General features: G+C 43.4%; 1 protein-coding gene across 5 annotated transcripts in view; it reads right to left on the bottom strand.

Annotated features, from left to right (window-relative positions):
- usp25 (ubiquitin specific peptidase 25) overlaps positions 1-17,234 on the bottom strand; it is a 50,321-nt gene that overhangs the window by 18,121 nt on the left and 14,966 nt on the right. For 4 of the 5 annotated variants that reach the window (XM_029671040.2, XM_029671042.2, XM_029671043.2 and 1 more), the window contains exons 5-17: positions 16,989-17,151; positions 16,298-16,384; positions 14,762-14,899; positions 11,581-11,657; positions 11,226-11,299; positions 9,685-9,839; positions 7,752-7,879; positions 7,376-7,471; positions 7,002-7,166; positions 6,591-6,823; positions 5,273-5,343; positions 4,927-5,155; positions 4,324-4,584 (exon numbers count right to left, since the gene is read on the bottom strand). In XM_029671040.2, the coding sequence (XP_029526900.1) occupies positions 4,324-4,584; positions 4,927-5,155; positions 5,273-5,343; positions 6,591-6,823; positions 7,002-7,166; positions 7,376-7,471; positions 7,752-7,879; positions 9,685-9,839; positions 11,226-11,299; positions 11,581-11,657; positions 14,762-14,899; positions 16,298-16,384; positions 16,989-17,151 (1,877 nt within the window). The remainder of the gene's footprint in view (positions 1-4,323; positions 4,585-4,926; positions 5,156-5,272; positions 5,344-6,590; positions 6,824-7,001; positions 7,167-7,375; positions 7,472-7,751; positions 7,880-9,684; positions 9,840-11,225; positions 11,300-11,580; positions 11,658-14,761; positions 14,900-16,297; positions 16,385-16,988; positions 17,152-17,234) is intronic. The other variant, XM_029671041.2, reaches the window with a different exon arrangement.

Below are 17,234 nucleotides of genomic sequence, written 5' to 3'. Positions count from 1 at the left end.
CGTAATGTAGCATGGGTAGGATGGTCATCTGAATCAGGGCTAGTTTGGCAGCTGGGGTGAAAGAGGAGAGATTACGATAGAGGAAACCAAGTCTAGATTTACCATAGACTGCAGCTTATGTGCTGAGAGAAGGACAGTGCACCATCTAGCCATACTCCCAAGAACTTGTATGAGGTGACTACCTCAAGCTCTAAACTCTCAGATGTAGTAATCACACCGGTGGGGAGAGGGGCATTCTTACCAAACCACATGATCATCATTTTAGAGGTGTTCAGAACAAGGTTAAGGACAAAGAAAGCTTGTTGGACACTAAGAAAGCTTTGTTGTAGAGCGTTTAACACAAAATCCGGGCAGGGGCCAGCTGAGTAGAAGACCATCATCTGCATATAAATGGATGAGAGAGCTTCCTACCGCCTGTGCAATGCTGTTGATGTAAATTGAGAAGAGCATGGGGCCTAAGATCGAGCCCTGGGGTACTCCCTTGGTGACAGGCAGTGGCTGAGACAGCAGATGTTCGGAATTTATACACTGCACTCTTTGAGGTAGTTAGCAAACCAGGCCAATGACCCCTCAGAGACACCAACACTCCTTAGTTGGTCCACAAGAATGGAATGGTCTACCGTATCAAAAGCTTTGGCCAAGTCAATAAAAACAGCACCACAACATTGCTTAGAATCAAGGGCAATTGTGACATAATTTAGGACCTTTAGGGTGGGTTGCACCAACATGGTTTAAATTAATCTAGGATTAGAGCTAATCTCGGTTTATAATTAAGCAGAGATGTGCTGCACCACTTAATTTAAAATCATAGATTTACTGATCCAGATTAAAGTTTTTAAACTATGATTAGAGACATGTTACACCAATATATGAGGTATTTAGTGAGTTGAAACAAAGTAGCTAGCCTACTTCACAAATGAGGCCAAAGTTGCTGTCCCTTGATGAAATAAGAACTATGTAGAGCTACTGAAACTCAATCGTAAAAGGTTGTCATGGTTGGCTGATTTGAAATCAAATCTGTTATTTGCAAGTACTAAACTGAAAACTAATTAATTAGCTAACGTTAGCTAGTTTATAAACCAAGCTTGCAAGAATAAAATATAACTTATTGTAGACATTGCAAAAACATGATTTATTATTTGTCCACTAGCCACCTGATCATGGCACGTCAAAGAAGAACATTTCTCCTCTTACGAAAAAAACCCTCCTGTTCGAGCTGATGGAGGAATTTAGTAACGTACAGGAGGGGAGGAAAAAAAGACAAACACGGCTGTCAAAAAGAAGGAAGACACCTGGGCCATATTATGTGACAGATTCAATGGATCGACACGGATTAAAGAGAAGGGGGACCCAAATCGGATGAAGGAGTGCTGGAAAAACATAAAAGCCAAAGCCAAAAAGGGTGTGGCAGAGGAGAGGAGAGGGGCTATTTCAGACCGGAGGGGGGCACCCATCTAGGGGAATTGATCCCATCACCCAGAAGATATGCGAGATAATTCCCCAGCAGTTTGCCTCTCTCCTTAACCCCTGATGATGATGCCGAACAACTTGACCCACCAATATTTAGTAAGCATAAGTAACTGGTAAATATCAATGACTATAATGCATGTTAACACTACTTCACTACAATGTTACCGTTGTCAGGCCAGTTACAGCATGTTGTATAACATCATCATTCGTACCAAGGCTGGGCATATCATAAGCCCAGCCTTGTTGTACAAAATGGCACGTAAATAGCCTACTAATAATGAGTTAATTTTCTTTCTTTCCTTTAGTTGAGCTGACACCCTGTGTTGTAGAGAAACAGCAGTGCCTGGATCTTGCACCAGCAGCAAAAACACCAGACAAACCAAGCAAACGCCCTAGAACTGACATGAACCAAGCTCATATTGATGTTTTGGAGCTGGAGAGAGAGAAATCTACTGCAGATTGGTCCTGAATTTACCAAAAGAGCTACTGCAAATAGGAATGTGTGTAGTCTGTTGTCCCTAGTACACCCGGGAATCTAGCTCTCCAGTAAAATCCAGCTGGTGTTTCCTCTGTAGGGTTGAACCTCATGTACTGATTCTTCAGACCGGCAATAGCACTGGACACGGACTACAATCCTGCCGACGGTTGACTTGAGGAGTCCCCATCCAAAAAAAGATCACCATCTGGAAACATCTCGTTGCATAGAACTGTAGGGCCACCAGAAGCTGAAGTAGTGGGGGTACAGCCTCGTTCCTATCACTCCCATGCTTAACGGTTGGTCCGCACTTTCTTTCCAGTTGCATTACAGAGTCGTTGAAGAAGCGGTATCTCCTTAAAAACTCATCGTTATCATAAAACTCACAGGATTCAACCGGTCTCAAATTATTCTCTGAGGAATTCTGTTGTTCTGGTCTCTCCACGGTAGATATGCTGCCATTTTATAAGTTAAACCATCTCAAGAGGCAGTTCAGATTTTCTTTTTTTTAAAGGAGGGAGGAGCACTGGGGCTAGTTGCATTAGAAGGGGTGGGAGATGAGGAAATGTTGGACGGGCAAGGAGGCATGGCTGAGTCAAATAGGAATCCTGACTTAATGAAGTGGTGATTAAAGAGCTCAGCCATGTGCTCCTTGTCAGTAACAACCACATCATCAACATTAGGGGACATGGGCAGCTGTGGTGAGGAGGGTTTATTCTCTAGGTCTTTATCCTTTTTCCAGAACTTCTTAGGGTTAGACCCACAGAGAGAGAACTGCTCCTTAAAGAAACTAACTTTGTTTGGCCTTCCGGATTGCCTGAGTGCACTTATTTATCTGAACGAGGCAGCCCTCCAGTATGCGTGTACCGAGCCTTTCGCCAAATGCAATTCTTGAGGTGGAGTAACTGCCAGATCACGGTCGAACCAGGGGCTGAACCCGTTTCTAATTCTTTTTTTTATTTTATTGGGGACGTGTGTGTTAACAATATAAAAAAAGAAGGTCCAAGCGTATTCGACAGAGGGGATCATGCTGAGTCTATACCAACTTACAAAAGAAAGGTAATGAAGGAGGGCTTGCTCATTAAAATGCAGTTACAAAATTTGCAGTCTACAAAAAAACAAGACAGTTGGCGCAGATCTATCATTCAGGCCATGTGCTTGCATTCATGATGAGATACGATTGTTAGCTAGATAGTTTGGTTTGTGACTAAAACCATTGAGGCAAGTGTATTTTCCTGCATGAACATTTTCAGTCCCCAGCGCATGCCATTTGCAGTTGAAATATATAGTCAATACATTTTGTACTGTATAAAAAAGTAATTTAGATTATGGTTTCAGTAAGAAAACATTTTCATAATAAACTGCTAGCAAGTGCTTGCATAAGCATGCTTGCCATAAAGTGTTTCTTTACATGACCTTTGACTGTTGAAAAGCACTATATTGAATCTACTCAATACAAGTGCTGACATCTAGTGGTGGCTTTGCAAACTGCATGCTACTGCATTTCCCTGCAGAGTTTGTGAACTTGTGAAACGTACAGTTTCATATTTACTGTGAGATAAAGTTTAATTAATTCAGCCCTTCTGGTTTATTAGTGTGCTTGTGGTGTTTCAGCACAAACACTTCTGCATATTTATCCACTGCCATAGATATACAAATCTTTAAAGCTGCAATATGTCACATTTTGGGCGACCAACCAAATTCACATAGAAATGTGAGTTATAGATCTGTCACTAATTGAAAGCAACTCTGCTTCCACAGCTGAAGTATTTTAGCGTTTTTTACATTCGGTTTTGTACACCAACTACAAACAGCTGAAAACGCAATGTTTTTGGTTATGGAAATTATATTTCAAAGCGGTTTAGATGGTACAATGATTCTCTACACTATACTTGCGAGGTGATTTCTATATTGTGCATCTTTAAGTTGTACCTAAGAAGGTAAACTGAACAAGGATTTTGTATATACTTTCTTATTTATAGAGGATAAAGTTGCTTTTTGGTGGTTATAATGTAAACCACCAATAAAATGTTAATTCATGTTGTATAAAATAATTATCATTTTAATATTTAGTTAATGGCTCAATTTGGAGCACAACACCTCTAAAAAAAAACACATCGGTAATCGGTGACTGTTGCCTCCCTAAAATTGGTATCAGGATTCTTTTGAGTTTTTAGTTAATTGTTTGCTGGTAGGGGGGTCCTGCGTGCTCAGAGCATTACGGAATCAAATTAACAAAAGGAATCGAAGGATTCGTTCTTTGACAAAGAGTTGAAAAGATCTGAGTTAGTAAAAAGAGCCGACCTTCCCTTCACTAGTCAGCACCGCTCAGTTCAGAAGTGTATAAATGGAATATGTGACCATGCCTTGGCCCTCACCCGAGTTGTCTGGTGTACTGGGTTCTGTACTCATAGGCTGAGAGGACGTTGTTGTTGCTGTTGTTTCTGCTACTACAGCGGTTGCGGCGGTGGCCACAGCCAGGGCCAGCTTCTCTTGCTGGGCCTTGCGTGCCTGCAGTGTGTTCCACTCCTCCATCTCCTTGTCAAAGAGGCCATTGTCCTCCTTCACGTAGGCCTTCAGGTCTGGGGGGAGCTTATCCAGACCACTCAGCATCTGGCCCGTCTCCTTATTAAACTCCTCTGCACACACAACCAGACAAACAGATAGTTTAGAAATTCCCATATTGACTGTGTGGTTCGAGCACTGAATGCTGATTGGCTGACAGGTATGACAAAATATATTTATATTATCATAGTGGTTTGCGGTATATGAACGTCCAAGTTGCAGCACAAACAGAGCCTAACAATAACTAACTACCTTGCACATGGCATGTCCTCATCATATACTCTGAGGACAGTGGTCATAGTTAATGATGATCACAAGAAAGAAGAAAACAAAGCTGAAGTACACCACAAGAAAAGCAAGGTCAAAATAAAGATATGGGATAATGCTGATTGAGGAGCAGAAGAAGCAGTATCTACCTTCTATGAGGAAGGGCTTCTTGTCGTTGATGTACATGAGGCAGTAGGCGCTGGCGTTGCGATAGCCTCCGAACGAGTCCCTGACCAGCTCCTCCCAGGAGGACTTGGTGACTGAGATGTCGTTGTACTTCATCCAGCACCGCTGGTGGGGGTCATAGATGTAGGCCCAGTAGTGTCCAGCATTGGCCTGGCCCTCATGCACCAACACCGCATGCAGCCGGTACGGAACCTGGGAGACAGCAGGAGACAATGAGTGACCATCCGGAGTCAACACTGGTCATGGAAAAATGTGAGCGTTTGTATTACAGCCAGGTGTATTGTCAGGTTTAGGAAGGACACATTTTACCTGCATCATGGACTTGTCAGAGTACATAAGCTCAATGGTCCTGTGGATTCTGGATATACTGCCCTGAAGATCTGGAGAAGACAAATCAACCCATCTCTAGAATTCATACATTTTTGTGCATAAGATCATAAGAGACAGAGGTATAATACAGCATATTGGGTTTACAAGACTGGATGAGGTCAGAGGTGACATACAGTACCAGTCAAAGGTTTGGACAAACCCCATTCAAAGGGTTCTCTTTATTTCTTTACTATTTTCAACATTGTATAATAATAGTGAATACATCAAAATGATGAAATAACACATATGGAATCATGTAGTATCCAAAAAGAGTGTTAAATCAAAACATATTTTCTAATCTTCCTCACAGTCTTGGCATTCTCTCAATCAGCTTCATGAGGTAGTCCCCTGAAATGGTGTGCCTTGTTAAATTTGTGGAATTTCTTTCCTTCTTAAATGTGTTTGAACCAATCAGTTGTGTTGTGTGACAAGGTAGGGGTGGTATACAGAAGATAGCCCTAGTTAGATCAAGTCCATAGTATGGCAAGAACAGCTCAAATAAGCAAAGAGAAAAGACAGTCCATCATTACTTTACAACATGAGGCAATTAACTGCACCTCAGATTGCAGCCGAAATAAATGCTTCAGAGTTCAAGTAACAGACACATCTCAACATCAACTGTTCAGAGGAGACTGAGTGAATCAGGCCTTCATGGTCAAATTGCTGCAAATAAACCATTACTAAAGGACATCAATAAGAATGTCAAGAAACATGAGCAATGGACATTAGAACGGTGGAAATCTGTCCTTTGATCTGATGAGTCCAAATTTGAGATTTTTGGTTCCAACCGCTGTGTCTTTGTGAGAGGCAGGGTAGGTGATCTCCGCATGTGTGGTTCCCACCGTAAAGCATGGAGGAGGTGGTGTGATGGTGCTTTGCTGGTGACACGGTCAGTGATTTATTTAGAATTCAAGGCACACTTAACCAGCATGGCTACCACAGCACTCTGCAGCGATATGCCATCCCATCTGGTTTGCGCTTAGTGGGACTAACATTTGTTTTACAACAGGAAAATGACCCAAAACAGAGAATGCCAAGTGTGTAAAGCTGTCATCAAGGCAAATGGTGGCTACTTTGAAGAATTTCAAATATAAAATATATTTTGAATTTTAACACTTTTTTGGTTACGACATGATTCCATGTGCTATTTCATAGTTTGGATGTCTTCACTATTATTCTACAATGTAGAAAATACAAATAAAGAAAAACCCCTGACTGAGTAGGTTGTCTCCAAACGTTTGACTGGTACTGTACGTACCGCGGGTATCATTCTCCACCTCACTCCTCCAGCGGTGCAGGCAGCACTCCAGCACCCGGAGCTCCTCCTCAGTGATGTGTCGTGGGGCCGGGTGCATGGGCAGGTCAGGGGGCAGTCGGGACTGGGTGAAGGGCTTGTGGATAGGCACTCTCTGCTGGGTGGAGGGGGCCGGGGTGAGAGCCAGGGCGAGGGCCAAACCCTCTGGAGGGGTAGAGGGACCCTGTTCGGCTGTGCTGTAATGTCGGGCGAGTGTGAATAAGTCAAAAACCACAACTCAATACTTCTGAACCACACGAATTCAGCAGCTTAATCAGACAGATTATCTGACAAAAGCAAAGTCAGAAACATGCACACTTAAATCCTGACAGAGTGGGAGACCGAGTGTGGCATGCTCTGTGTTTCATGACTTGCCTTGAAGCGGGCAGCAGTTGCCCTGTTGTGCCACCAGGGGGTGCTGATGTATCAAAGTCCCCCACAGGAGAGGTGCAGACTGGCTTACTGGAAGTAAACTCCATGGCGTACTGCAGGACATCTGCCAGAGGAAACCTCTTGGGGCCGGAGCCATAGCTCAGATACCTTGGGGACACAAAGAGAGAGAGCAGAACAGAGAGAGGATGACAAACCGTACTGAGAATGAGAACGCATCTTTCAGTTAAAGAGTAAAAGCAAAGCAAGATACTTGGTTAGAAGCATAACAGATATGGTATCTATGAACACCATCCCTTTGATAGTTGATCAACCTACGATAGTAAACAGAGGTGTGTATGTGTAGCAGCACAGCCCACCTCTCCAGACGCTGTTGGAGTAGAGTCAGGTGCTCTTTCAGTCTCCTGATCTCCTCCCGTTTAATCCTGGTGATCTCTCGGTTCCTGTCCATATACCTGACAAAACAACAGAAATCATATAAGTTCCCTGGAAAACTATGGGCCTGTATCCCAGATTAAAGGACCACAACCCATGCTCAATGTAAAATCTCAATATGATATTTATGTTCTTTTTTCAAGCCCCTTAATTTGAAAGGGGCCTAGGAAACCCAAAATAATATGTTATTTAGGCTATGTGATGTGAATAACAGTTCATCTTAGCTGCTTACTCCTGTTGAATTGATACATTTTCCCTTAGGTACAGCTGGACTGGTAGGTGTGTTGGAGGTTTTCTTACCTGTCCATGTACAGCATGGAGGGGAACTCCAGCTTGCTGTGGATCTTCTCAGGTCGACCCAAAGCTTGGTTGAACTCAAATCTTGACAGTTCGAAGGTCAAGACAGGAGGGAGTTCGGTAAACCAGTGCTGAAAGGAATTCCAAAATGTTTCTAATGGGTCATATGAGTCATGCGGTATCCATAAACATTTTTAATTGGGCACTAAGGAATCAGTAGCCTTGAACAGCGTGTTTTGAAAGCATTCCTACATGACTCATGCCTGTTCCACTAATATTGTTGTGGCTTTAGTAGTGCTGAGTGACAAACCGAAATGTTATTTTTTGTATTTTAAACAACTAATTGACCAATGTCGGTTCAATTATTTGAGTTTAATTTCGTCCTGTTTCTTTCTGTGAGCTCAATGCACACATTGCGCAATTTCCCTAGAGATAAATCAGATTAAGATCAGGGTTGGGTTATAAAATAAATATCAGAAACTTTGAACATCCCACAGAGCACTATCACAAAATTTAAAGAATATGGCACCACAACAAACCTGCCAAGAGAGGGCACTCCCCAAACATATGGAAGAAGGTACACTGGTCAGATGAGACTAAAATGTAGCTTTTTGGCCATCAAGGAAAAGGCTGTCTGGCGCAAACCCAACACCTTCCATCACCCCGAGAACACCATCCCATGTTTTTCCATCGCAGGGACTGGGAAACTGGTCAGAATTGAAGGAATGATGGATGGCGCTAAATACAGGGAAATTCTTGAGGGAAACCTGTTTCAGCCTTCCAGAGATTTGAGACATGGGATGGAGGTTCACCTTCCAGCAGGACAATGACCCTAAGCATACTGCTAAAGCAACACTCGAGTGGTTTAAGGGAAACATTTAAATGTCTTGGAATGGCCTAGTCAAAGCCCAGACCTCAATCCAATTGAGAATCTGTGCTATGACTTAAAGATTTCTGTACACCAGCGGAACCCATCCAACTTGAAGGAGCTGGAGCAGTTTAACCTTGAAGAATGGGCAAAAATCCCAGTGGCAAGATGTGCCAAGCTTATAGAGACATACCCCAAGAGACTTGCAGCTGTAATTGCTAAAAAAGGTGACTCTACAAAGTATTGACTTTGGGAGGGTGAATAGTTATGCACACTCAAGTTCTGTTTTTTTTGTCTTATTTGTTTCACAATAAAACATATTTTGCATCTTCAAAGTGGTAGTCATGTTGTGTAAATCAAATGATACAAACGCCCCAAAAATCTATTTTAATTCCAGGTTGTAAGGTAACAAAATAGGAAAAATGCCAAAGGGGTGAATACTTTTGCAAGCTACTGTAGTAAGAAGCTGTACTTTCCAACAGGCCAACATTCAACATGTTTTCTGCGCTAAACTATGTTCATTAAGTATAATGACCATAATCCATTGCGAGCCTACTTGTCCTTTCTGGGTTTCTTTTACGTCTGCTATGTTAGGCTACTGTGGGGTTGAGGTCAGAGCTCTGTGCACGCCAGTCAAGTTCTTCCACACTGATCTCGACCTCACTTTGTGCACAGGGGCATTGTCATACTGACACAGAAAAGGTCCTTCCCCAAACTATTGGCACAAAGTTGGAAGCACAGAATCATCTAGAATGTCCATGTTCACCAAACTTTACAGTTGGCACTATGCGTTGGGGCAGGTAGTCAGTCAGTCCCCCACATCTCCTGAATTATTCAAGCACAGTCTATTTTTAAGTAGGCCTAGATGGGCTGTTTTACTGGTAACATTTGGTTGTCGAACAGAAATGTAATGGTACTTCCAGTATAATGTTTTTGCCTGTACATTGTGTGTGTCTAACTATAGGTTTGGAACATGTTTTGGAGTTTCATTATCCCTATTACACATGTATTACAGTTAAAACTAAAAACTCCAGTGTTAGTTGTATTTTAATGAGCAGCAGCACTGACCTCCTGTCCAGACTTGGCAGAGTTCTCTGCTGATGAGTGCAGGGACTCGATCTCCCCCTCAATCATGGCCGCCTCGAGACACTCATGCAGGTCCTTAAAGCCGTTCACCTGCAGGGGGTACTGCCCAAACATCTCAGTGTTCTCAAACTTCTTTCCTGTGGGGAAAGGGAGCAGCAGCACAGAAACGTAAACAACATTTATGCACCAACACAAGCATTCCTCACACACCCGCACATAACCATAGTTTGGCCCTACCAACAACAACTAATTCAAGAAGCACTGTGATTTGGTAGAGGCAGTTGCGCCCTATTATGCAGTATTATTCCTCAGAGGTGCGGACCTAGCCTGTGTGTACCATATGGCGAGGAAGTGGGTCAAGTGTGTGTGAGAAAAGACCCATTTCACACTAATTTACAGCCAGGTTGAGTTCAGCATCAGTCATCATAGCCATGCCTGAGTTCAAATAGGATTTGTTTGATTGAGCCTATTCGGTATGCCAGATGGGCAGGGTTTTTACCATTGGTTCCATTGCACCAAGCAAGCTCAATAAAAGGCAGAAAACAAATACTTGAACCCAGGGGAAGATCACATCCACTAACTGACTGTAAATACAGCACAGCTTGCTCCCCTGCAGAGCCTTAAGACTACTGCATGCTTCAGTTCGGCTGGCGCCTAGCCAAACCGAACGAGTGTGCTCGCATACCTTTGACCATACCTGCGGCAATAGTACTGTTCGGCCATCTTGAGACGCCATAGCCAGTATACACCTCAAAATAGTCAGAATTAATCGAAGATAACTCAAGAAATACATTTTTACGTTTTGTCTGAGGAGATCTTAGTTTTACAGCTAAGAGCATTTCTCAAGTAAAAAAATATGCAAAAAAATGAGTCGTCTCATAGCTGAATGATAAATACTACATTGAAGATTCCTTACTGCTGACCAATCACCAATGAAGGGGCTTAGACTTCAGCTTCCGAACTTCAGCTTGCCTCGAGAGAAAAATATTTTGTGCAAGAACAGCCGTCTCAAGAACAGCCGTCTCAAGAACAGCCGAACAAAAACGTCTCAAAATGTCATCATAATATACGCACAAACTGTTCCGGATGGGAAGCATGCGGATACCTTTAGCCAACCCACTGCACTGACTACAGCAGCGGAGTACGGACTGACAACAACAACAAAAAACACAACCCAGAGAGGGGAAGTTAGGGGACATGCAAATGTGGCATTAAGGTCATTTAAGGATGAGAGGAGCAAAAGCTGCCTTGCTGGCCCAGCTTTGTGTCTGGTGGCCCTGGACCAGTATTGTCATGCATAATAAGCTAAATTCCAATCAGACGTCAAGGTCCTCAAGGATCAATGCTATGCAGCCCTGTGCTTTTACATGCGCCACACCTCATTAAAACAAGGTCACCTTTAATTATCGGGGGCAAGGACTTGCTGCTGCTTCGAAGCAGGAAACTGACAGCTGAGACTTAACTCTCACGTCACCTCTCCTCCTACCCAGGGATGTTCTAACATGCTTGCTTCCCTCTCTTACCTTCGAGAACACCAACAGCCAGGAACCGGCCATAGAACAGCTCCACCATCGGGTTCTTTGGCTTCTCACCCTCTCTGGGAACGGACAGAGATCAGAGCCGAAACACACACACTCATTAGGGTGAGTCACAGTGTGCGACATACACAACGGGTGGAAGAGGACGCTTTGTCCTCTAAGCCATGTGAATAATGCTCCAAGCTTCTTTTTTAAATGGACTTTCATGAAATGCTTACTAAATTCACTACGATGCATGTTCTGTATGAAAATGCAGAAGACATGTGTCCAGTCTCCTAAGGGGATGAATTACACAGTGCGTGTGTGTGTGTGTTGACGTTAGCAAGGTGTGTTGTCGTACCGGTCCTCCTCTGCCTTCATCTGGAAGGCATCCTCCAGCCAGTCCAGCAGCTTGTGTGTGAACTCACTCACATCCTGCTGTTCAGGCAACACACAGCGAAACAGACCAATTACAACAATACTTACAGGCAGCACACAGCGAAACAGACCAATTACAACAATACTTACACAGGAAGCACACAGAGAAAGAGCCATTAGAACATTGCCTTCACTGTTGAACAGAAGGCCCAGATCTCAGATGTACAGAACATAACCTCCTTTTCATGTTTTAAACCTTGGTTAAGTGGGCTTACACTGAGGGACTTGGTAATTGTTGAGGTAGATTTGTATACACCAGAGTCAAGGACCAGAGGGTGCCTTACAGACGTCAGTTGTGCCCTCTTAATTGGGGTCAACGCTTCTCTAACCTCAGACACACAAAGTGACCAGAGAAGAGTGGACTACAGACATGACTGATGAACAGAAATATAAGCTCAGCATTATCAGGTTTTCGGGGGGAGGATGCCGAATGTTCTACGGCTTATTAGCGTACACCTAATATGTTCCCCCTGTTGATGTTGTTCATTATATATTAAGCTTGAACCAAAAGATTACATGTAACAAAAATGAAATAGGAAATAATAATGTATGTTGATGCTAATATGAGGTACAATATTCCATTATGTTTCTATATGATAACAGAGTAATATATTTAATATGCCATATACAATTTCCTTAACAGTTTCACTAATTCATTTAAATGAACTTAATCATTATGACACACCCCTCACTACTGTCATTGGTTACACTAATTGCACTGTGTCTACATAACCTGGTTCAAGTATTCATGACATTACCCTGAGGAAGGCACAGTGATGCCGAAACATTGGTAAATACCCATTACATTTCTTGGAGATTATACTTGGAGTGTGCGACATGCTTTATTTTGATAGTTAATAGTTTATTCGCCGTTAGTCAGCACCTCCACACAAACTATTATTCTGGGTGTGCACCAGCTCATGTTTTCTTTAAATGATCTACTACTCGTCATATTAACATTACATTACAGCATATTAGCATACAGGAGCTGATCCCCATCCGATATCTACAGTGGGTTGCAAAACTATTCACCCCCCTTGGCATTTTTCCTATTTTGTTGCCTTTACAACCTGGAATAAAAATAGATTTTTGGGGGGGTTGTATCATTTGATTTACACAATATGCCTACCACTTAAGAGGCTAAATCTTTTTGGGGGTGAAACAAACAAGAAATTAGACACAAAAAAAACAGAAAAAAACTTGGGCATGCACAACTATTCACCCCCCAAAAGCCAATCATTTGTGGAGCCACCTTTTGCAGCAATTACAGCTGCAAGTCTCTTGGAGTATGTCTCTATAAGCTTGGCACATCAAGCCACTGGGATTTTTGCCTGTTCTTCAAGGTAAAACTGCTCCAGCTCCTTGAAGTTGGATGGTTCCGCTGGTGTACAGAAATCTTTAAGTCATAGCACAGGTTCTCAATTGGATTGAGGTCTGGGCTTTGACCAGAGCACCTTCTTCCCTATGTTTGGAGAGTCTCCCACATGCCTTCTGGCGAACACCAAAAGTGTTTGCTTATTTCTTTCTTTAAGCAATGTCTTTTTTTCTGTCCCCTCTTCCGTAAAGCCCAGCTCTGTGGAGCGTACAGCTTAAAGTGGTGCTGTGGACAGATAGTCCAATCTCCACTGTGGAGCTTTGCAGCTCCTTCATGGCTATCTTTGGTCTCTTTGTTGCCTCTCTGATTAATGCCCTCCTTGCATGGTCCATGAGTTTTGGTGGGCGGCCCTCTCTTGGCAGGTTTGTTGTGGTGGTGCCATATTCTTTCAATTTTTTTAATAATGGATTTAAAATGGTGCTCCATGGTATGTTCAAAGTTTGATCTTTTTTATAACCAAACATTGATCTGTACTTCTCCAGAACTTTGTCCCTGACCGGTTTAGAGAGTTCCTTGGTCTTCATGGTGCCGCTTGCTTGGTGGTGCCCCTTGCTTAGTGGTGTTGTAGACTCTGGGGCCTTTCAGAACAGGTATATATATATATATATATAAAAGTCATAGCGCACACACACCGACATCATGTAAAACTTTTTTTTAATTATGTGACTTCTTAAGGTAATTGGTTGCACCAAATCTTATTTAGGGGTTCCATAGCAAAGGGGGTGAATACATATGCACGCACCACTTGTCAGTTTTTTTAAATAAGTAATTTTTTTCATTTCACTTCACCAATTTGGACTATTTTGTGCATGTCTATTACATGTAATCCAAATAAAAATCTATTTAAATTACAGGTTGTAATGCAACAAAATAGGAAAAATGCCAAGGGGGATGAATACTTTTGTAAGGCATTGTATATTTGTAGCAGAGTTCAGCGCAGTAGCGCAAGAGGCGGGCCCAATGGCTGTTGCACAAGGAGGAGGAGCAGTGGACCAGCCACCTGGCTCAGGTCGGGACTGATCAACCCTTCAGAAGGTGTCATGAGAAGCACCAAAACATCTGATGAAGGGACTAAAATCCATCAGATGTAGGTAAAGAAAACACTGAAGGACCCCTAACTACACTTCACATGTAGCAGATGCTCTTATTCAGAACAAAGATGCATTCATCTTCATATATCTAGGTGGAACAACCACATATCACAGATGTAGTCCAATTTCTCCTAAATAAAGAAATGATGAGCAAAGTCAGTGCTAGAGGAAGTCACTGCTAGGTTTTGGGGGATAAGAAACTCTTCAGAGGTAGGGTGTCATATATTTGGTAGAAGGGCAGGAACTCTGCTGTCCTAGAATCAGGGGGAAGCTGGTTCCACCATTGGGGTGCCAGGACATGGGTGGGACAGCCAAGAGAGCAGAGGTGGCAGAACAGAGTGCTCTGGTTAGGATGTAGGGTTTGAGCAGAGCCTGAAGATAGGGAGGGACAGTTCCCCTTGCTGCTCCGTAGACAAGCACCGTGGTATCGTAGTGCAGGGGTTCCCAAACTTTAGAATTCATTTACAAGTTTAATTTCCACTGTACTGTTGCTTACAATTTTTGGGGGTCAAGGCCGGACTACTGTAAAGCCCATTGTGACATCTGTTGATGTAAAAAGGGCTTTACAAATACCTTTGATGGAAAGGTTGATTGGTTTATCAAAGCAGATTTTACAGAGTGATAGCTAGGATGTTTACCTGCTGAGACTCGCTGGACTTGAAGGCGTCCTTGAGGATCTCCACGGCACAAGACGGGTCCACGTACTTCCTCTTAGAACCCACCATGAGGGAGAACAAGTTCCTAAGCTCCTGCATGAAGGGTAGGTTTCTGTGCTCCTATGGAACGACAACCGGGAACCAGACACACAGAGGGACGTTAGTTAACATGATAACCTGCCTTCTAGAGGAAGGGAATACGGGTTTCCAAATCATAGTCATATTTCAGGGTTTTATTGTCAACCATCTTTCAGACCATGGAGACAGAATTAAGAACACTATTATACCCATTATAATCTTTTCAAATTCAGGACTTTATGATGGTGATGGTGTGCCCATCAAAATATGAAAGATGAGTATCTCCCCAGTTTATGCAAGGGAATGTGCTTTTCTATTGGAGCCTAGTGATGCTGAGCTGACCCAGTAAATCTGTGAGCTGGAGCTGGCGTGAGATGTGACAAGCAGAGGGAGTCCTCCACTGCGCTACATACAGCAGGACACTGACTGGCTGCACCACAACTACTACCAATGAATGAACGAGTTCTAATTACATTATGGTACAGGTTGAGAGCACAGAGGACTCATTGCTCAAGCCCATACGTGTGACAAAAAAAGGGACACTTATGTGACACTGGCAAAGGAAAAGCCTTGCTTGGAAGACGAGCCTCGTTGACAAACAGAGCAATTAAAATAAATCCTTGGATAAGTGCTCTCACTTTGAGCGCAAGGGTCACGACTATTGACGACAGATTAGAGCCTAAGCCCTAGAAGAGTCCCTCCTCCGTTGGTTCTGGATATTAGACAGTGGGACTAGAGACTAAAACCCCCAAATGACTGCCGCTATATGGCAACAGCAGCAGGGGCGTAGCCCAGATTAGCGGATGTGCGCTAACCATTGACCCTTAGGAGGGCTCCATGGGAAGCGGTTGGGAGAAAGGTGCTGTGCAAACAGCAAGATTTCAGTTGCAGCAACGGACGAGGAAGAGACTGTAGCTGCTGCAGAAAGACAGGGAGGAGAGGCTAAGCTGAGCTGGTGTGAGTCACGGGTCATTGTCAATGTCGGGTGTGTCAGAGAGGGACCACTAGGGCTACAGTGTGCTTCATCAAATCCTCTTCCTCCACCCTCCCTGTGGCTAGGTCTAGAGGTAGTGAATCAACTGGGCAGTCAGGGGGCAGTGTGAACCAATGGAACCTGAGGCAAGAGCAGATCACACTGCAACCAAATAGAGCTGTTGCTTGGTGAGGGCACTGAATGTCGAGTCTCTCATCAGAGGAACAGGTCCTCAGAGGCTAACAGGAAGGACAGCTGTCCAGCTGAGGAGCCCTGGGTCTCAAAGGACACAAGTCAAGTACTCAGGGGAGAGAGCTAACCGGACCTTTCCCTGGCTGTCGCCTAGAAAAGGTTTAACCTGTGTTCCAGTGCCACTATCTCTGGAACGTATTGGTCAGGGGGATTTGGGCCTAAGCCTCCTAGCGGAGTGCTGATATGGATTGTTTGGATGGGTGGTGGTGGTTCACCTTCTGGTTGCGAGGCAGGTCCTGGACTGTGGCAGGAGGGGAGTAGTGTAGCACCAGCCTCTGGAACTCCAGCAGGTTGAACAGAGACTGGAAACAAGGAGACAGAAAGATAAACAAGTCTGTTTTACTGAGTGACATTCATTTAGCTTCAACCTGCATTAAACATGTTTTCAATATCAAAAGAGATCATGGACGTTCCTATATAATGAGGTAGTCAACATTGGTTTTACTATGGCTGTTATCACCCTGTTACTGCTAGCTGTATTGATATGATGGATTACAAAAGAATGTTAGCAGAGTGATGTGTCTATGTTCGAAGTTACAAACCAAACTTCCATTCCTTTTGATAAAAGGATCAGAAAATAAGAAAGATTAGTGGAGTTGTCACTTGATTTCATCATCTGCTTTTAGTAAATCTCTAATTCTGGGATCAGAAGGAGCTGAAACGTGGGACTGTACTGTCTCCTTAAGGAGGCCCAATACACACAGAGGCAGGGACCATGTGACAATGTATCCAGTGCTCATCCAGCTCACTTAACCCTCTACCAGGGAGTCTTTAGAGTAGAGTGGAGTCTCCAAGAGCTGTAGCACACTAATGTCATTATAAATACAGGGCCTATATATCTAATGAATTACATTGACATAGGATGCTTTGCGTTGTATGAGGGGTGTGTTTGTGTTGAGTCTCCACCTGGATGACGGCGCTGAACCAGCAGGTGTTGCCCACGTTCTTTAGACCCACAGGGCAGTTCTCCATTCTCTTCCTGTCATGGGGATTGGGCGAGTCACTCCACACTTCCGTGTGTGTCCGCTTTAGGCTTGCCTTGTTCTCTGCTATGCTGGCCTCCAGAACTCTGCAAAGAGCACAACAGAACACGTTTAAAAATACACACACTTTAATCAAAGGACATTTATTACGTGCAAAACCCCCAAAAAA

The sequence above is a fragment of the Oncorhynchus nerka genome, linkage group LG10, assembly GCF_034236695.1.
Source record: "Oncorhynchus nerka isolate Pitt River linkage group LG10, Oner_Uvic_2.0, whole genome shotgun sequence".
Lineage (NCBI taxonomy): Eukaryota > Metazoa > Chordata > Actinopteri > Salmoniformes > Salmonidae > Oncorhynchus > Oncorhynchus nerka.
This window is presented reverse-complemented; position numbering and strand designations above follow the sequence as displayed.